The 22,255-nt window shown below is 38.5% G+C and overlaps 1 protein-coding gene across 1 annotated transcript in view; it reads right to left on the bottom strand.

The window, feature by feature from the left end:
• Positions 1-22,255, bottom strand: part of Gap43 (growth associated protein 43) — an 88,170-nt gene that overhangs the window by 26,656 nt on the left and 39,259 nt on the right. Inside the window, exon 2 of the mRNA XM_005074736.4 lies at positions 15,979-16,543. Within this exon, the coding sequence (XP_005074793.1) occupies positions 15,979-16,543 (565 nt within the window). The remainder of the gene's footprint in view (positions 1-15,978; positions 16,544-22,255) is intronic.

Genomic DNA, 22,255 nt, shown 5'->3' with positions numbered 1-22,255 from the left:
ACAGGCATAATGCCAAAGCGCACCTGACTGGGAGGCCTGTAAATAGCCCTAAATGAATCCTGCCTGGAGGATGCAGTATCACCAACAGACCCTGAATTGAAAAGGCCTCGGCACCATTGTTTCCTGGTGAAATTCCCACATCGTCCCAGCAGAGGGCAACAGCGTAATACTGTTCCCAACCGTGAGGCCCGTGACCAACAGGGACTGCAAGCAAAGCCTAGCCCTGAGGTGGGGCAGGAATGAGTTACTGTAACAAGGGCCTGCATTGAAGCTTTTCTGAAGTTAGTTTTATTTTTCAGCCTTTTGCAAGGTTATCAGAAACTATCTAGAAATACTGTTTACTGAAGCCATGCAAGTGTATGAACTAAAATGAATATTAAATTGTGAAATGCATTGCATCAACCTTATCTCTACAGGATAAGACGTTATCTTGCATCTAAGACTTTTAACTCCATAAAATAGTATGACTTCAGATGCTCACACTCTTTCGACATAGTAAAAACATCTACCATTCTTATTTTAAACCCCCAATCACTTCAGGTCTGAACATTATAGAGTCCAACATGCTCACCAGCACCACCCCCACGCTATACTAATGTTCCCTAATTACGTTCGTTTTTTTCACTCAGATCCCACCCACCACCATGTCATCCGAACATCTCCTTTGCAGCTACACTGCAGTTTTCAGCCAAGTACATACTTTTATATTGTTCGTCCAAGCCTGAATTAGTTTTATTTGTTGCTGTTTGCATGCTTCTTTTAAAGGCCTATCTTGGCTTCTGATCGGCTGTACCTTGAATGACAGCATTTTTTTTCCACTTTTATAAACCTGTATCCTTCATCAAGCCTACAGCCCTGTGTAAGTTAAACCCACTAGTAAATGAAAACTATCTGAATGACAATGAAACATGCCCCTTGGATAACTGTCTCATTTGCTCTGATCCTAACTCATTATGTGACCATTCAAGGTGCATTCTACAAGACACATCACTTTTCATTAGAATTCACATGTACACAGCCTGTCCCATTCAAGCACAGTGAGTTAAACATTTTGAGAACTGGTCCCAGCTGAGTGACTAATGAAAGACAAGAATGAAATCCATATGCATACACAGTCAAACATGTTACAAACGATTTCAGAGATGAAAGGGCTCTCCTGAATCCCTCCACTCCTACGTTAAGGTGATGTCTAACTTATCTTCTACATGTAAGCCTATAAGATTAAAATCCAAGATGAAAGCATTGTATTTCTATCTACCTAGAAAGAGCACAACCCATTTCTCTTAAGAGTTCCTGACTCTTTCTATCAAATCCCTAGACTGCAGTTTCTGAGGGACCAATTACAGGAAGCCTAAATGAATCCTACCATCACTACCTGGTGGCCTTGGCTAACTTCCAGGCTTAATCATTACTGATAATGTAAGTACTTGGTAATGTTGCTGAACTACAAAGTAGGCCAAATAGAATAGCCTCTGAGTCCCAGAAGACATGGTGTATTATTGCCTTTCTAGCTGACCATAATAAATTAAGTTATAGTTGTACATTAATTTCCTTTATAAAATCAGGGCATTGGTGTCAAGGAAGAAAAAGTAAATTTTCCAATAACTTCAGATAAAAAAAACAACAGGACAGAAAGAAGTTAGTGTCTTTAAACACTTGCTATGTGTTTAATAAAACACACTGTATATACTTTACATGCAATCCATTTAATGCCAACTGGGTTTATTAATGAGACCATTTCACAATGATGAAACCCGTACTGAGCTATTGACAGAGCTCCTTGGGGACCATGTCTGTGCTTCAGGTTCAATTCTAAGATTCATGATCTTCTTCCTTTGTTACAGCCAAAGAAGAGCTTTACCTAAATCTACAGCTGTTGCAATGCTCTGTCTACTGATGTAACAACTGTTGCATAACATATTTTTCTCTTATAAAATGAGTCCTCTACATCATTTAGAAAACATCACTTTGTAAATGCCATCTACTATTTACTGGATAAAATAACATCTTCTACTAACCTTTTCTCAAAATCAAATATTCTTTGGCAATTTTATACATGTATTTAAGGCAACCTAGTAACACCCCTCTCTAAAAAGATGACAATCTTTATTTTTGTTTTCTCTAATATACTTAGAGGACCTTCTCAATATGGCAAGGAAAAGATATGATGAGAATAATTATTTCATATATTATCAGAAGAAAGGGATGAGTTAGAGTCCACTTGACATGCAGTTCTTTAGATGTGGTACCTTATTAAAACACAATGGCTGTATAGGGGTAGTGTTTATATTTTCATGCTATAGAAAAAGCATCTGGGGGTTGGACAAATCATTAAAGCTATGCAGAGATGTCTGGAATAGAACCCAGGCCTACCTGTCAGGTTCTAAGATTATTCTTCATGAGATCTCCTAGAAAAAAAAACTTGTTTCTAGAATGCAACTTGAAATTTTCTATGTAGTAAATCTAATGTTTAAACTCGGGGGATATTAAAGCTCACTTTCTTTCTTCTCTTCCTGCCTGGAAGCAAGTAGGTGGTTGCTAAAGAATTCAGACAATAGTGTGTGTGTGTGTGTGTGTGTGTGTGTGTGTGTGTGTGTGTGTGTTGGGGTATTCAGAAATAGGACATGTGAAGGAACTAGATCATTTGGAACACTTAAAGGAGTGGGTTACAAGCAATATAGATACTTGAATTGGAAAAATTGTTGTCTTTTTTTAAAGTGGAAAAGCCTTCAAATTTTAAAACTGATGTAGTCCTTTCCTTTGCAAGATATTTATAAAAACAAATCTCTCCATGTAGGATATTAAGCAATCAGCAGATACCTGGGAGCCTTCTATGTGTTGAGATCTCAGGACTGGGATACTGAGTATTGTGAGAAAGGATGCTGTTATTGAATTCAAGGATTGAAAAGTCTAGTGACAGAGAAAGAAAACTAATCTATCAAAGAGAGCTATCGTGTTAGCCACATGGAGGCTCTAGACAAGGATGCTGTCTGTAGACAAACTAAACAGGTTGATGAGGTAGAACTGTGAGGCTGGCAGGTGTGCCTGTACTCAGACCAAAGGTCAGTGTAGTCCTCTCACAGCAAGTGGCATTCAAATGGAGACTTAGATAAGAGCCAACTCAGCCAAGAGAAAGCAAGTGCAAAAGCCACTAACAGAAATAAACTGAACCCATTTGAAATATTGAGAAAGAGAGTGTGGCTAGAGGTCAATGAAGAAGGGGGAAGTGTCAAAGGATGTAAGATCAGAGAGATAAGCAGAAGTCAGCCCGCAGGAAGTCCTGTAGGCAAAACTAATAATTTCAAATTCATCCCAGCTGCCAAGATAGGCATGGGAAGACTTTTCTGAAGGGTATGGATTTAGACAAGTATAAATATGGAGCTTTGGATGAGTGATCTTCAGAGCAACTACTGAAAATTTTAAAAAGTTTGAACCAGGAAGGTAGCTCAATGGGTTAAAGGTACTTGCTACCAAGTCTGAGGACTTAAGTTCGATCCCAAAGACCCAAATGGTGGAAGGAGTTCTTCTGGTCTCTATGAGTGTACCCCTCCATCCCCTGTAACACATATACATGTACATATAAACAAATAAATAAAAAGTATAATAAAAGCAATTATCAGAAGCTAAAGTACCTCAGAGCTAAAGCTTGTAATTATTGGAGCTATCCAACTGGGGTTTGTCATGCTGTGATGTGATTCACTAATATGATATTTAGGATGTCAGTCCCTGAAGTTAAATGGGAATTGCAACCATAGTCCACAAATATTTCCCTTTGGGGCATCTTTTTAGGCGGGCATGCAACAGCTATCATCTGTTGGACTGAACAGTAGAACGAAGGTTAAGGATTTCTTTTTAATGTTTGAAACATATTGACAGCTTTCAATTTCTGTAAATCGAATTTTTGTTGATATTTCAAAGCTACATAGACAAATTTCTTAAATAGGATAAGGTCTGGAAGAATTTTTTGTTGATATCATTCTGTTGCAAGTTGGGATGAAAAACACAGTATTGCATCATCAGTTTGCTTTTCCTAAAAGTTCAGCAGCCATAGATATTGTTGCTTTATAGAACTTGGGCTAGTAATGTTAAGTAAGTCATCTAAAATTCAGTGGCTTATGATTTATAGTATAAGCAAATTCTGGAAACGTAAACTAGTTCTATAGTATGTCTAGCAAGAATATTTGTTTGGAAAATACGCACTTCAAGTCAAGTGCAGAGTAGGTGACTGCATGAAAAGCTTGAGTGCTGAATATTTGGTTTAACTTAGTCATACCAAAACCTAAGGTCTTTGGAAAATGGCCTTAAGTTCAGAATAGTAATTATTAGATACTACTGGTTAAATTTTAAAAATTCTGGCTGGGCAGTGGTGGTGCATGCCTTTAATCTCAGCACTCAAGAGACAAGGCAGGAGAATCACTGAGATCAAGGTCAGCATGTCTACAGAGTGAGTTCCAGGATAGCCAGGACTCTACAGAGAAACTCTGTCTTGAAAAATGTTTTTTCAAAGTTTTACCAAGATCTAGAAATATCTGAGGACAGAGGTATTGCACAGGAGATTGCATGCTGGTGAAGACTGTGCCCCTGACCACTGACCCCAGCCTCTGCCAAACATTCCCAGCTGCCAAAAATTACCCTGAGGTGCTTCTCCACTGGCCTCTATGACTCCAGTATAGTCACTCACTGGTTTTAGAGAATAAAATATTTCTAAAACATTTATTAAATATATTTTATGGTCTTAATATTGTTGAAATTTGACCCTACCTAGCCCAACACAATGTTTAGGGGTGTCCCAGACCAAGGAATAAAATGGAAGATTTCAAAATGGTCAGGCTTTCTCTCAACTCTGTAAAAAGGTGCAGATACGTCATCTACAGCATCATCATGACTGTGGTTATCCGTACTCACGGTGAAGGTAGGGAATCAAAAGGACGGCCATTTTTTTCTGGTCACATAAACAGATAGCAGCAAAAACAATCTCCTTAAATTTGCCTTTTTCAACATGCTATTCACAACTGAAAATCGATCTTCTTGGGCAGGAGGGACAGAGGCACTGGCAAAGAGCTTTTAGTGTTCTCCATACAACTCTATTTCCTCTACAATCTTCAGCCACAGTTGTATGCAGGCTAGCAATTTGGAAAAAAAATCGCTCTTAAAATTATTCACCAACCTCATCCTTTTCTCTGTGAATACAAATACTTTTAAATATTCTTCCTCACAGTGAGTGTTGAGGTTAGAAAAATGAACAATGGTTACAATTCTATGTGAACCCTGAATTTACCTCTAAAAAATGAAAATTAAAAGTCTTATAATTCATTCAAAAGATATAACTCAGATCACACTTAAAAATTTTGACATACATTTATCTGGACGGGGCAGGGAGAGCACACACATGTCACACATCTGGAGGGTCAGAGGACAACTCACAGGAGTTGGTTCTCTTCTTCCACCATGTGAGCCCTAGGACTTGAACTCAAGTCAGTAGGTTTGGAGACAAGTGCCACTACCTAATGAGTCACTGTACCACCCTCGGGTCACACTTTGGAGGATCATTCATTTACACATTTGGGAGCAGTCGTTTTTCTAGTTAATACCAGATACAATTCTAAACATTACCTTTGTCCTTAACCATTGTAACAAGTTCACAGTGCTCAGCAGAGGCCTGCAAATGCTACAGCAGGCTTCCGTGATTTTACATGCATATATACATAAGCATATGGCTTTATAAATGGATCTGTATATGCTCCAACACTGACACACTGAGGCTTGGTAATTGCTGTTGTAGTACTTTAGAGTTACTCAAAGTAAAATTAACTTGTTAAAATACACTGGTTTGAGCCTGTGCTGGAGCTCTCTGACATCTCTTCCCAATGCATATGCAGTGACAACACGTTGGGAGCCTAAATTGGCCACAGTGGATGTATTTAGACAACCAAACTAGGAACATTCTAAAATGTTAAGTTTTGGGCTTTGGGAAATAAGCTTGTCAGAATGTAGCTAAAGGTATGGATAATATCACCATGAATACTTTGACTTCTTTGGATTTCTTTGTGTATGACATATGAGTGTTCATGTTCATGCACATGTGTGTGCATGTACATGTAGAAGCCAGATGTAAATCTTCTGTTGCTCTCCATCTTATGTTTTGAGACAGGGTCCCTCATTGAACTTGGAGCCCACCATTGGTGAGACTGGTTGAACAGCGAGCTCCAGGGATCCTCCTGTCTTCACCTTACCAGTACTGGGATGATAAGCACAAACCACTATGCCTTGTTTTCCACTCAGTTCTAAGGATAGCAAGCACTATGCTGACTCAGCCATTTATTATGCTATTTTCTGTTCATTTTTCCATTTCTTTCTTTCATTTCATCTTAGCTCCTTACCTTTTGTTTTCTTTTATATATTATGTTTTATATAGAGGTGTGTGTGTGTGTGTGTGTGTGTGTGTGTGTGTGTGTGTGTGTGTGTGTGTGTGTATGTGTGGTCATAATGCATCCCTGAGCAAATGACTAAACATACCTAAAATGAATACAGAGAATACAGAAAACTGCTATCTTTGTTTACCTCAAAACTTCATATTTGCTCATTCCAACTCCTACTTCAAGTGAATTCTGTGGAAAAGACCCTCATAGATAGAGACATGTAACACAAGTTCCAGCTTAATCTTGGCCATAAGAAACATTCTTTTCCCTTTGTTAATTGGTATTCTGACATAACAAATAAAACCTGCTTTATCTTGGTTTTAAGAAAATGTAGGTCTCTCCCCAGTTTTTCAAGAGATACATATCTTAACAATTGCACTGACCTCCATCAATGTGCATACCACCACTGATATAGTATAGAAAGTGGTGTATCACCAAATGTCATCCACCCTCCACTGGGGTTAATGACCCTGTCCAGTGCTCTGAGATCCTTTTCTAAAGCTTCTTTAACTAATCATATCAGTATTAAAGGGACAAGAAGATGAGAAACAAAACACTTCCATTACTGCTTTTTCTCATGGAAGGCTATGTTCATACCAGTAGAATGATGCACTCACACTGCTTAAACTCTGGGCTGCTCTACACTTTATATTAGAATAAACTTCTAGGAAGTGGGATTGTGTATTGTTGTTGTTGTTGTTTTGCTTAGTCTGTTGTTTGTCAGAGTTATGACAAGTTGCACTTCACGGATGTGGAGTGATGGGGGAAGTTCTTCTATGCATGTGTTTGTCTTACTGGTTGATAAATAAAGCACGGTTGGCCAATAGGGAAACAAGATAGGTGGGACTAGGAGTCGAGGATGATTCTGGGAAGTGTAGTAAGGAGTAGAGAGTAGCCATGTTATCCCGGCAAGGCATTCTCGGTAAGATAAGACCTTAAAGAAATACATATATTAGTAGTCATGGGTTAATACTTAAGAGATAACTAGCCAATGAGAAGCCCTAGACATTGGCTGGCAGCATTGTAACTAACAGAGTCTCTGTGTGTTATTTGTGGTTGGCACAGCTCTGGGACCAGGCTAGCGGGAAGAGTTATCTTTAACAGTAGAGGAGCCTATTTGCTCTTTAACAGTGAAGGAACCTATTTGCTCTTCTATTCTTTTTGGTTTTGTCTGCCTGTAGGGCTGTGGGAAAGGAGATTACACAGCAGGCTGGGAAAGCCTGTTTTATACTCTGTGTCCTGGCACTCTTGGTTTGGGAAGGCATAAACCTGTCAGCCTATGGTGGGGCAGCAGAAGGGTCAGTGGACTCTCACACACTTTGTGAAGATTACTGAGGCATGTCAGAAGAGGGACCTGAGCCAAAAAACCTGGCAGGTTATTCCTTCTCTGGGTGTTCCTGTCACACGCTGGCAAGAGTCACCCACAGGTCACTCATGGGGCTGGCATGAAATTAATCACCTGCTTCAAAACAGAGCAGCCCTGCTTTTCCTCCAGGTCTTAATATGTTTCTAAATACAATGCAAAATGCCTCCCTTGGTCTAGGAATCCCTAAATGGTTTAAATTCTGGCCACCAGAGAGGACGACGTATGGCCTTAAATAACAGCAACACTTTCCAGCAAGCTTCTGTATCCTCATTCCAAATTAGTGGAGAGACCCATGGCACTATAGATATTTTGGATAAACCAGAGTCAATGACCCTCCGTTATTTAGAATGTATATATAAAACAGGATTGCATCGTAACATGGCCATCACCAAGACCTTTCACTAGTGATTTTGTGACCCTTTACTTAACATTTTTGCTTTGTAAAAAAGATAGACTCACACTCAAAGAACCTAAGAATTGGCCCGTGCCAAGTTTGGAAGTTACAAACCAGTCTGCAGGGGAAACTTAAGACTTCCCCACTATGTAGTGCTAGTTATTTATTCTAACTCTTCCACCAAATCTGCATTGTCTGCCTGTTTCAGCCAAACTGCTAGTAAAGATGCAGACTCTGCAAGCAGCTTTCCCACTGCAGCCAAATTATGACTTGAATGTAAATAATTGTATTTTTAAATAATTTGAATGAAAAGAAGGACTTCTCAGGTGTGGTTTTTAAGAAAAATAAACACTATCCTTTTTATTAGATACCTATTATCTTTGAGACATCTGAGGCAAATTATGGGTCAAGACATCCTAGGAAGTTTCTTCTATTAGCTTAAGCCAAATTCCTTTTTAGGTTCTATGTATATGCTGTAAATAGAGCTGCAGAGATGGCTTCATGGTTGAAAGCTCATATTGTTCATGCAGAGAACCCAAGTTCAGTTCCTAGCACACACATTGGCCAACTGACAACTGCTGCTAACTCAAACTCCAGGAGATCCTTGGGTTTCTAAAGGCACCAGCACTCACATACACATACCCACATGCAGAAATATACCAATTGAATATTTTTAATTCAGAAATTGTATAAGGAGTCTTAGTTCTGGGTTGCATTTCCATTGTAGATTCAAGGGGAAGAAAGAAGAAAAAAATACCATTGCTTTCAAAGAAATGTAAAGCAGGTCCTGGAAACATTGCCAGTCCTTATGAACTAAAGAACAAAGAAAGTGTGTGATTTATTCATTGTTCTTGCAGAATTTCTGACAGCCTAAATGCTTGATCAGGTCTTTCCTTACATTCTGAGTGTGTGTGTGTGTGTGTGTGTGTGTGTGTCTGTGTGTCTGTGTTAGCAAAAGGGAATACCACAGGCATAGATACAGAACTTAAGTATATTTAAATTATATTCTTCATTTGTTCATACCCCACGTAAAAAAAAGAACTTTTTTTGCTGACTATAAAAATGTTCATCTCCAGGTTTTCTGAAACACACATGCATCGCATGCATCAATATGGGGTGATCCTAGGGGAATGCCTTTTGGTTTCTCTTCCTGATTAAAAGAAACTTGTACTGGGGTAGGAAAGGCTAGCCTTCAGAAATGATTTCACAGTTCGTGTGCCACCTATGAAGAGCCCTATACTGAGCATAATTTATAAGAAAGGGCAAATACCCTTCCTTGTGCATGTTTTTGTATCTGAATATATAGTAAGGATTTGAATTTTACTCCCAAATAGAATGTGATGAGACGGACAAACCAAAGTATTTTCTCTTTCACAGTGTCTTAATTTGTAGCTTGAAAACTGAAAACAGGTTTGAGACTTGTTGAGCAATCAGCTATATTATATATTATCTATTTTATCTTTTCCATAGATGTTTGATATTACATAATTGCAAATACTGAAGAGTGCTAGCCAATTTCACCAATGTTTAAATGGCCTATTACAGAGAATGTACTGTTTAAGGAATCAGAAGAAAATTATATATTATATCTTTCAATATAATGTGTCTTATCTACTTGTAAAACTTCCCAATACTCATCAGATATCTGCTGGATATGTCCTTTCTCTGTAATACAAAATCTAACTTTCTATGCTATTGAGATTGCTTAACCATTTACTGACTGTGTTACTCGTGCCTTCACTGTGGCCAAACACCCAACAGAAACACCTTTGGGGTAGGAGGGAGGTTTTCTGGCTCAGTGTCTGATGGCCCATTCGACAGTCATTGTGACCCACACACTTGGCTATGTGTTATAACAGTAGAAGTGTGTAGCACAGTAGTTGTTTCTTGGTAGACAGAAAGCAGAAAGAAGGGAATTCCAGCACTCTTGTCCCTTTTATTCCTTCCAGGCCCCACCATCAGGGTGGTTTCTTCCTCCTAGCAGTTGATTCATTCTGGAGTCATCCTCAGAGATACATCCAAATGTATACCTTGCCAATCTACTAGTGATTATAAATTCGATCAAGTTGACAATAAGAACTATTATAATTACTTAAGGAAGTAAAGTGGATATAATATTACATAAGTAATGAATTAAGGAGGAAAGGGAACTATTGACAACAAAATGTGGTCAACGTAATTATGGTTTTCCATCATAGAGTCTGGGTATATGGAGTAGTTTAACTTTATTGGGAATCGTCATTTCCAAGTCTTTATTTATAATTTCAAGTGTAAGACACAGTTAAAATTACCTTCCATATATTGTTATTTATTTAACCTCAAGTATAACTACAAAGTTTCTTAGAACTGTCTTCTTAGATTCTCTCCTTTCTATCCAATCTTCTATCTTCTCAACTTCTTCCTGAACATCCACTGTCTAGTAGATAAGAAGGGATAACAGGAAAGTGGCCATGCCTGTTTGGGGAAGAGGCTATTTGTCCACACTTTAAATGTATCTCTTTGGTCTACTATTTGCCCTTTCTGGAAGGCAGAGAAAACCAGGCTGAACACAGTTTACAGATACCAAAACTAAATTTAAAGTACAAAAAAAGCTAGTCTGAAATATCAGGGAAATCAGATTAAGAACTCATCTCATAATTTCAGGTTGTATGTAATCTATTACACTAAGAACATAGGGAGATTGCACCAAGCATAGCCTATAAGATGGATCAATTTACAACATAATGCTCCTCATGTTCTTTTAAGCAATCCCCAAATAAATATTTTCTTTAAAAGCCAAGATCTGTTGCTGTGAAATCAATGTCTGGAGTTTTTGAAGAAGGCTGAAGTGAAAAGCATTTCTGTAATATGAAATAGAATGAGTTCTTATTGCCTTATTTATTCAATTTTTCAATATATAAAACTCAAATGAGATTAAGAAGTTAGACATGCCTTCATGCCTCTTCTGTATCTTTGTTTACACTGTAAATCATCTCGTCTTGAGACATCTTTAAGGACACAGTTTTTAGAGCTTGAAGAAGCTCCACTTTTTATTTCTTTCCTTCCATTCATATTTGGCTCTAGGAAGCATTCAACATGTAACGGAGCTATGGTTGCGAGAACAAAGTGAGTGATGAACAATCAGTGCTTTCTACTCTATTAGACTGAGCATTGGGCTTCTCTCCATGGTGAGCTAAATGAGCTCTCAGTGTAATACTTACTATTCCTGTTTCTCTTTGTAACAATCCTGAGAGTGTATGTGTATATGTGTGCACACATGTTTGCAGAATAAAAAACAAAATATCTTATGAATGCCTATTCATATCTGAAACTATTCTATATTATATATTTTATTATATAATCTATTTTCAGTGCCAAACACAGTATGACAATTTTAAAATTAAGGCACTTATATGCATGTTTTTCTGCTTGTTAGCTTCTTTTACTAAATGATAACAATAATTTCACATGAATGATAGCATAAAGAAGACATAAAAGCCTCAACAATATATTTATTACTTCCTTTGTATACTACAGATATAGAAACTATATTTGAATCTGTGTTTTCTAGAAAGTTATTTGGCAATCTGGTCCTAGGTAATATAAAGGTATTGGATCCTTTACAAACATACCTAGTGGGGGAAAGGGTGTGGCCTAAACAGGTATCTATAAAGGATCTGATTCAGAGAAGGCAAATTAGGCTGGATACATCCTAAGGGTAAAGAAAGTGACAAGCGGCCAACAGAAACCTAAAGTTTCCAATTTGTAATTCTCACTTTTTCCAGGCATTTCTAATGATACTGCAATACTTCTCTATTCTGAACAGTTTCAACTGATCTTTGGAGCTCACCTGGTTCTAGCAAATGGGAACTTCTGTTGGATACAAACTTTAGGATCAAATTTAGTTTAATATTTCTCATAATTCTGGGGTGATGCAGCTGAGAGCAAACTGATCATGATTATGAGTGTTACTGGATGTCTCCCTATAAGTGTGATCACTAATAATTCACAGCAACACTATGGAGCATCCAGCTATACAAATAAGGTTGATATTTGGGTCCTTGGCCATCTTTCTTCTCTTTTTATTCAATAATAGCATCTGTCTGAGTGTATGTAAGGGTTCAGTGTGCTAGAGTCAGGCTTTCTGGCTTAATGCTTGCTAGATGCCTGCTTTTTTCTGAAGAGAAACAGGGGAGCAGTGAATCTAGGGGAGAGGGCAAGGGTAGGGGAAGCTTGGAAGAGTGGAGAGAGGGGAGGCTGTGGTAGAGACATATTACATGAGAAAAGAATAAACTAAAGAAAAACAATAACAAACTAAAGTACCTCACTTAATCTCTGAACCTTATATTTCTCTGGTGTAAAGGGGATAAGGAAATAGCATTAGCTTAAACCACAGAGTGGTTACTGAGATTCAATGGGATACTTACCATGTAGCCTTTATCATAGGAAATGGCTCTTAATCAATTGTTTATTCAGTGTTGTGTACTATTGAGACCAGACCTTCCATCACTTCATCCCAGCATACTTCCCTGCCTACCTTGCAGGTGTGTAGAACAGAGAATGCCCCAGAAATGCTCTGGTTGAGACTTCAAAAGAATAATCAGAGATTAGCAGAATTATTAAGCTTTTTTTTTAAAGAGAGAGGTGAGATTAACATTTTAGCTTTAAAAAGTACTTGGCTAGGCAAAGATAGATTGAGAAATATATCAGTTTGACCCTCCTTTGTCAGTGACTCTGTGGGCAGAATACCTTTTTACTTTGCCTTCAGACTGTAAAAATAGAAAAGAAAATGTTAACAAATGCAAGTGCATTATTGTCAAGTAAAGCCAATAAAAATGATTGCTCTAGCAATATAAAAGTGTTCCGTAAAAGCTTAATAATCAACAGTATTTAAGCTGTGTACCACTGAGTAAGCTGACAGGGTGCCCATGTTTTATAAACAACATTTATGGACTTTCACAATTCAAAATTTCAGTCTTTATGAGTTGCATATAAATCTGGGAAGTGGTTGAAGCCACATTTCAAATCTAAACCTCTTCTGAGGCACCCTGCCAAAGGAGCATGAATACCCAGGGGAAACCCCACTCCTAATACACAGCCTGGTGAAACTGGTTTGCCCTTTAGCGAGCTAAAGAGTGGGATGGGACTAAAAAAAATTAGAACTCCAAGAAACATTCAGAATTTCTCTAAATCTAAAAGTGTAGGCTTGATATTTAATTTTCTTATACATAATTACCTTAGAAATTATCAATTTCATCTGCTTAATTTGCTCATAATTTAGCTGCTGGTATATGTATGATACAAAGCTTTGTAATAGCATAGGTTACATTGCATCTGGGTCACTGAAGCACTGTTTTTTGTTTGTTTGTTTTTGTCCTAATGTACATTGCAAATAGAAGTATTTCATACCTATTTGCATGATTCAGTTGATATTGTTAATGTGATTATTTTAAATTCCACTCACTGGATATCATCACACTTTCCCTAGCCCAATGAAAACAGCCTGATATCAAAGAAGCATATCTCATGAATCTTTGTGATTTGGATTCTTACACATCAGAAGCTATTCTACATGGAAGGAAATAAAGAAGTAAGAATGAGATTTAGAGGCCGGGCGTTGGTGGCGCACACCTTTAATCCCAGCATTTGGGAGGCAGAGACAGGCAGATTTCTGTGAGTTAGAGACCAGCCTGGTCTACAGAGTGAGTTCCAGGACAGTCTCCAAAACAATACAGACAAACCCTGTCTCGAAAAACAAAAACAAAAACAAACAAACAAAAAAGAATGAGATTTAGAGAGGAAAAGAGAAAGGAAAGATAAAAGAGAAGGAAAGCAGTCCAAAGGCAGTAAGTTAATTTTTCTCTTCAGCAGAGAACTGCAAATATAAACTTCCCTGGTTCCCTGGCCAGTGTTGATGATCGCACATTGAAAGATGTAATGAGACTACAATAAAATGTAGGACTGGTGAGATTGTTCAGTGGGTAAAGACACCTGCCAACAAGCCTGCTGACCTGAATTTGATCCCCTGGACCCATATAGCGGAAGGAGAGAACTGGCTTCTGCAAGTTGATTTATTTGGAGTTGGAATGTGAGAGTAAGCTGATAATACTCTATGGTAATTATTATACTCTAGAAGCTTACAGAAAGATGAAAAATAGACCTTGAGATACTACAGAATAATCATCTGCCATGTCTTAGTATCTAGGCAAATGTTCAATGATGGTTTTCTCAATCTGAAGGCCAGATGTTTTAACATTCCTGGATTAGTCTCATAATCTAGTCTCATGAACTTTCCCAAGACAGTGGTCTGGCCCAAGCTTAGACCCTTAGTCTATGGGATAAATTTATAAAGTTCTAAAGGGGCAAGCCAACCAAGTTAAACTGGCCCAGAAGTAAACTTTATCTTTGAAGACCTTTGGAGTTGGAAGGTACAATGGTTAATCTTGACTGTCAATTTGATGAGAGTCACCTAGGAGATCAGTAAGGCACACGTAAGAGTGTATCCATGAGATGGATTCCAGGGATGGTCAGACTCAGAAGTCTTTGTCTTATCAATAGATTACGCCACTGATTGACTCAGAATGGACTGGTGGTAGGGTTAAGGAAGGTGGGGTCTAGTTAAGAGTATACCTCATCTATCTATCAGCCTATCTATCATCTATCTGTCTGTCTGTCTGTCTGTCTGTCTATCTATCTATCTATCTATACCCCCATCTTTTTCCTAGCTACTATGAGGTGTACAACTTTGTTCTATCATACATTCTTGGTGCTATAATATTTAGCCCAAGGCAACAAAGCAAACCCATAATAGAATAAAAATCTGAAGCTATGTGACAAAATAAATCTTTTCCCTTAAATTGTTTTGCTTGTATAATAATCAGAGGGATAAAGGCAACATAAAGGGTGTTCTTGGCTACACCAGACTAGTGAAAGACCTTGGAGACATCACCATTTTGGATATGCTTGAGTGATGGACATGAACCAGCTTCCAGGGAGGAAACTCTATTACATTTATCTTACTTTCAAGGTGTTCTTTTCCAATTTTGTGCAGGCTCTTTGGACCATCATAATAAAAACACTCCAACTTCCATGTTATAACTCAAAACTGAAGAGAATCCAGTACCTTTTCATATTCACAGTCAACTCTCTATTAGCTATGCATATGAGAATACTGTGTTTGATAACAAAATGATAATTTATGTATTGGAGATTTTTTCCTTTGTTTTTGGCAACGTCAACAGACTTATTTTCCTAATTGTGTTTGACCCCAATTAGTGTCATAGCTAACATTCTCCAGAGCCTACACATATAAACACATACTACTCACCAACTGGTGGTGGGTGGAATGCCCAGAAACACTTTGTGGGATAGGGAAAGGAAAACTGAGATTATATTTTTGTTGCTGGCAATTCACACACTAGATAATCAATAAAGAGTTGGCTGTATTTATAGGAGGCTCTTCCTAGAGCCAAATAATCACATTAGCTAATTCCCACCCATGAAATAAATGTAGTCTCAGAAATTACTTATTAAACAAAGTCTATCAGCATACAGCACATTTTCTTTTAACTGGGATTATCAAGCTTGACTGTTTATATCAATCCAATTAAGATAATTGTCTGACTCTCCAGTACTGGCCGCCATGTAATTCTTTCTCATTTTTCTCTCGGGCTTGTAGATTTGGGGGAATTCAACATGACTTTCGTGATTTCCGGACAATTGTCTAGACAGTTCCTTCTAGACAGTGCAGGTGGTCTGGCTCTGGGTTTAACATCCCTGTTGCATCCCGCCCATGACCCCTCCCTTGCCATAGTACTCACCTTTCTCTTCCTCAGCTTGGCTGCTTTCTGCAGTCTCCGTTGGAGGCTGGGCCGCCTTGGTGGCAGCATCCTCTGCAGCAGGGGTGGTGGCAGCAGCATCAGTGACAGGCACATCGGCTTGTTTAGGCTCCTCCTTGGCAGGGCCATCTTCGGCCTTGGAGGACGGCGAGTTATCAGTGGTAGCTTTAGCAGCACTTTCTGTCTCAGCTGAGCCGGCCTTCTCCTCTGAGGGAGCTGCATCCCCCTCACCTTTCTTCTCCTCAGAAGGTGCATCTCCTGCCTTGCTGGGCTCCTCAGCCTTGGGGCTGGTGGCTGGGGCTGCATCGGTAGTAGCAGGGCCGTCTCCCTCCTTCTTCTCCACACCATCAGCAATGGGAGCATCATCCTTCTTCTCGTTCGCCTCGGCCTCGGCAGCTGGCGCATCACCCTTCTTCTCGCCTTTGAGCTTTTTCCTTGTTATGTGTCCACGGAAGCTAGCCTGAATTTTGGTCGCAGCCTTATGAGCCTTGTCTTCCGGTTTGACACCATCTTGTTCAATCTTTTGGTCCTCATCATTCTTTTCAACCTTTATGGAAAAAGAGGGACAAAAAAGGAAAGCTCAAACGGTGCTTGTTCTTTTCCTTCAGTTCTCAACATTGGATAGCTATTGAGTGGTTCACTCTGGTCTACACACTTTACTGGGGGGATAAGGGAAATTCAAACCAATCCTCAGAGACACTTCTCCAGCCACTCCTCTTCTCTTGGAGATATGATTTTGCTGTGTAACCCTGTCTGACTTGGAGCATGAGCTCCTTCTCAGCCTCCCTGTTAAGGGATTGCAGACTTGGTTTCCCAACCAAATATTAGCATCCTTCTGACCTCCAAATATCATAGGCATTAGAAGGGTGTTGCTGGAGCAGCCCTGTATTTCCAGAACTCAAGAAGCTGAAGAAGATTATGCAAATTCAAGGACAGCCTGGACTATATAGTGAATTCCAGGCTAGCCTAGACTACATTGTGAGACCCACACCCCTACTTTACATGACAAAAAGAAAATAAACAACAACCACTGATGTTAGCTTGTACATGTTTCCTTTCTCACAGCAGTGTTATTTATTCTACAAAGCAATTGAAATAAGCCTTGTTTTAGATGTAACTTGGTGGCATTTGCCTTAGGTTTTCATAAGAGAACTCTCAAAGATATTGGGTCCTCAGGATTTCGGGGGACTCTAAAACTGAACAATTAGAGAAATTTTATGCAGCAGCCTGTTTGTATCTCTCTCCTAAGCTTCCAAGCATGATCAGAAAATTAATATACTCAAGGAAAGAAGCGTGTTAAGTATTTCAACAGTAAATCACATCAGGATACTATGTAAAATATAAATGAGTTCAAGGAACTCAGAATGTGCTGAATCATGATGCTGGTGACCAACTCTTTAACTATCTCAATGTGTGATCCAACACCATCAATAAATATACCAGGCCTTCAAAATTGGAATATAGAAAATAGTCATTATCACTGAGTTTTAAAAGGTGAGAAAAATTATTTTGATTATTTAAAAAGTCACTATCATAGCCCCAAAGTAATTTAAACCTAAAATTAGTTTTATTATTATAAATAAAACATCCTAGTAATGCAGGCATGAAACTAGAATATAAAGCATTTTCCCTATTGGCAATAACATTAAAGTCTTCCATGTGCTACAAAAAAACCTTTTTTCTATTTGGAAATTTAATGAAATAGTATGAAAAAAAAGGTATAGCCATGGAAAGAAATGAATAAGCAAGTACCCCAAATTCTGCATCATATTGATGCTCACCACGGTGCTCTGGCATCATTAATAGTCTCTATTTCTTCTTTTAGCATTATATATTTTTTTTCATTCATTTATGTAAGGAACTTTACCTGTTTTCACACACTGTCCACTACCTTCTGTCATCTGCCCCATCCTTCTCTTGCCAAAACACTTCTTCCCAAGAAGCCACCCTCCTGATTTCACATTGTCCTTTTTGTGTGTGTGTGACCCACTGAGTGTAGAATTGCTTGTATGAACATGGATTGGAAATTGTTTGCTAGAGCACAGGCAACCCATCAGAGGCCACACCACTGAAGAAAATAACACCCTCACCCTCTCTCAGCATCTGTTAACAGCTCACAGACCCACAGGATAGAGAGTCTCATAGGCCCACCTCATAGGAGATGAAATGTTGAGGGACCCAATCATGTGCGATCCTGTGTTGCAGTGAGTTCATGAATACAATGTCTAAGTTTTGAGCAGCCAGCTTTTGCTCACATTTGTGAGTTATAGCAGTAAGTAGTACAACAACATGTTCTCAAAAAATTAATAAAAGTGTTTATTGTGTTCTATGTCCTATGCTTGGTACTAATCTGCTTTTGGGTTTGAGTTTGCCTTTTGCTTTAGTTTAGGAAGTAAGCCACAATAGTCAACATGCAGCATGCTTTTTCACCTGTCATACCAGCCTAAACCCAGTGACCCAGATCCAGCTAATCATGATGTGGTCCTGTTTGACATCCTTTGGACAAATATACAGACCTGTCATTGCTTGGGTCCATTATCATCCCAGTGGATACACAAAGGTGTCTTTTAAAATAAGATACATGTGAGTCTAAAACCAAGATTGACAATATTCTCAGTAAAAGTCCAGGCAACCTTTTCTTTTCCCTCAGTTAGTCATGCATATGATTCTATACAGAGGGAAAGAGAAGTAACAGCACTTTGACAAAGCACATCCTCATCCTTCCTTCCACCTCCCAGGGCCACGCTGCAACTGCTTCTCTATTCGATGCACCACCTCCCTCCTGCCATCCTGCTGCTCTTGACGTCTCCTACTGGGACACACACAGCACAATCTGGGGCACCAGAGCATCTGTCCCTGCCAGGAGCCCTCTGCTCAGAGGTGAAGCCATAACCCTGTAAAATTAACAGTTGTGAATGGAGCACAGAGCAAAGCCAGGATGTTATTTATGGTACTCTATTGTGGATTTTCTGAATGAGGCACTATCTTATATGATATGACATCTTGCATGTAGGCACTGATGCCAAATGTTTCTTCAATATAAATACTACTCCTTCTGTGAATAAACAAACTAGTTATTTCATATTAGGCCAACCTGCAGAAGAGGGCCTCCAGTGACTCAAGAAAGGTACTGTGTCCCATTAAGAACACAAATACTTTAAAAATGGAAAGCAGGCGGAATTGACTAAATTAAAACTAAAGATTATGAAAAACCATTATGGACTTGCCTCATCCATGGCCTGGTTGAATCAGTGATTCAGTCTATGTTTGGACTAAGTTATTTTCATTAAATGTACCCATCCCCCTGGTCCAAGTTTATTACATAACAAACCTAGGATTGCTTGAAGTTTCTTGTAGCCAACACTCCAGAAGCAAAGTTAACAATGTCACTGTGTACAGAGTATCTACATTAAACACACACACACACACACACACACACACACACACACACACTAGCAAGGAGATGGATGCGATTATTTCATGAGTGCCTATGGTTCAGAACTAGAAATAACATGCATTTTTCTGGGGTACATCAGCACAGTTAAGGTTTTACAGTCGTCATGAGATCACTCAACCCTCCAAGCAAATCAAAGCTTTGGTATGCTAGCTAGCTAGCTACTTCTGTCAGCTACAAATATTCTAATTTTTCATTTCTCCTCTGAGATATGACTGGTTTTTAAATACTTTCTAAACCATTATTGTGTGGCAATTCTTCTTTCTATCTGTGATCTTTCCATTCTGGAATAATGTCTATGTATTTTGTGCTGTTAGACATTATATGTTAGAAGTATGTAACTTGATTTTTGTTGTAGTTGTTGTTGTTTTTAATAGGCACTCCCAGTTAAGAAATTGTATTAGGTCTCAGATGAGACTTTGGACTTTTAAAGGCTATTGAAATTGTTAAAGACTATGGAGATTTTAAAGTTCAACTGAATGTATTTTTACACTATAAGATGGTTAGTTACCTATGGGAACAAGGATGGGAGGATACGACTTATCAGCAATGTGTTTGGGAATCAAATTGACAAGGGCTGGAGTTGTGATGGGTTAGAGTTAGCTGTCAACTTGACAGCATCTGGAATATAAAATATCAACCCCTAAGAATACCTCTGAGTGATTATTTAGCCATTGAGCATGTCTGTGAGGATTATGCTTATGAAGATAATGAGGTAGATCCAGTCTACAAGTGGGTGAACCATTCCTTTGACTCAGGTCCTTGCCTGACCATAAGGATAAAATGAACTGAACAAATGCCTTTATTTCTCTTCCTCTTATTTGTGGACGTGATGCAACCAGCTACTTCAAGCTCCCATGCCTTAACCTCCCTACCATGATAAACTGCACCTTTTTACTGTGAATGAAAATAAGCCCCCTTTAACTTAAGTTGCTGTAGTGAGGACATTTTATCACAGCAAAGGAAAAGAATCCAAGAAGATGAGAACATCTTTGTAAACTAAAATATGACCAGCTTGATTGAGCAAACGTTATTTTTGAGAAATATAACCAAAGGTCAAGAGATGTGCTAAACAATTTTTCGTCTAATACAATAAAGTTTTCTTTCATATGGAAAAAATTAAGATGTGGCCTATAAAAAACTAGAGTAAAATATTGTTATACAAATATGAAATGTAGCAATGATCCATTCTATTCTCATTAATAATTTGTTTTAGTGAAGTTCTATTCTACTTGTGATCATAAGTGATGCTTTCTTGACATAATTTAGAAAAACTGTGCAAGCATCAAACCAGTTTACACTGGTGCCTCCACACTTGCTTTAAATGTAGTTAAGGATACAGAAATGCATTAAATTTCCCCCTTCTAAATGAGAAAGAGGGAAGGGTGAGCCTCCTCTAGTTCCTTAGATGAAATGTCTTTACATTTTTCTGGGCAGATGGAGATAAGAACAGTCACAGCTGGAGAGGACAAGGTTCTTTCCACACTGTGCTTACTTGGTTTGAAGACTTTTCCCAAAGTAAAAGGAAAGAGCATGTAGGTAGAAGCAATGAAACTTTTAAGCCTTTTCCAGCAAGTGTCATAACTTGATTCAGCTCTGACTCAGGGTCTGATAAAAATCCTTTCTTAGCTACAGGCCAAGTGAGATACTTTCACTACCAAGTAATTGCCCTAGGGGATGTGTGAACAAAGAGGGATTCTGGAAATCCTGGCAGAGTGCTAGTGAAAGAACTTCTGTTTTTCCTTAAAGGAAGGTACAGCATATTGCTGCTGCTGCAGAATCAATAAGAAAACAGAAAATGACCTTCAGTTGTCAGACTAGGAACCAAATATGGGAGATTCTATCTAGCACTACTATTAAATTCTCAGATAATACCTAGTGATAAAAAATAGGTCTGTGGTATATTTTATATTATTTAGCATGTACACTTCACCTTTTTCTTTAATAAGTAGCATGCTTTAAATGGTTTAAAATACCATTAAATAAATAGTTATGCTTTATAACAGACAACTTGCCTATATTTGCTGCTGATTTCAAGTTTTAAGACTGATGTAGGAATCAGTACATGGCAGGGGATGAATTAATATTTGTTGAAAGAACTAAAATTTCAACATCTTGTGCTAGGGAGGTGGCTTACCCTCACCAAGTAAAGGCATGCAACAGAGACTAATGTCCTGAGCTTGATTCCCAGGAAACTCACACAGTAGGAGGAGGTGAGAACTGAATCCTCAAAGTTGTCCTCTGACCTCCACATGTGCACCTATGCATGTGCAGGCACATGCGCGCAAGCACACACACACACACACACACACACACACACACACTAAAAAATACATTATAATTTTTAAAAAAGAAAACAAACATTTAACATTCCAAATAATGTCATTTCAGAAAGATGATAGGCAAAGATGTCAGGATTTCCATTTGCCAACTCTGTGAGAAGCCTTCTCTTCCTAATGACAACATTCAAGAGCATCTCTCAGCATAGAGATGGGAGAGAGGAGTTTAACAAGGAGAAGTTACAAGAGCACAAGTGTGCCATTACTAATGCAAACATATGAAGCCAGCACTTAGAGTTGGCCAAGTTATGGTCAACTGGGTCTAGACAAAAGACATACTCATATCATCCATGGGTTAGCAAGTCTTAGTAATAAAATGTTTCCAATATCTACCTCTTCTACATCTGTGCAATTTCTGAAGATATTTGAGGAATTATATCAGAATCTTTCTCTTTGTTGATACCTAGTCCATGTATTGCTCAAGGCCTGAAGTTGGATGATGCCCTCCTTTAAACTGGAGTTGGGA

The sequence above is a fragment of the Mesocricetus auratus genome, unplaced genomic scaffold (genome assembly GCF_017639785.1).
Source record: "Mesocricetus auratus isolate SY011 unplaced genomic scaffold, BCM_Maur_2.0 Super-Scaffold_100008, whole genome shotgun sequence".
Taxonomy (NCBI): Eukaryota; Metazoa; Chordata; class Mammalia; order Rodentia; family Cricetidae; genus Mesocricetus; species Mesocricetus auratus.
The sequence above is the reverse complement of the archived record's forward strand: the minus strand, read 5'-3'. Positions and strand labels throughout refer to the sequence as shown.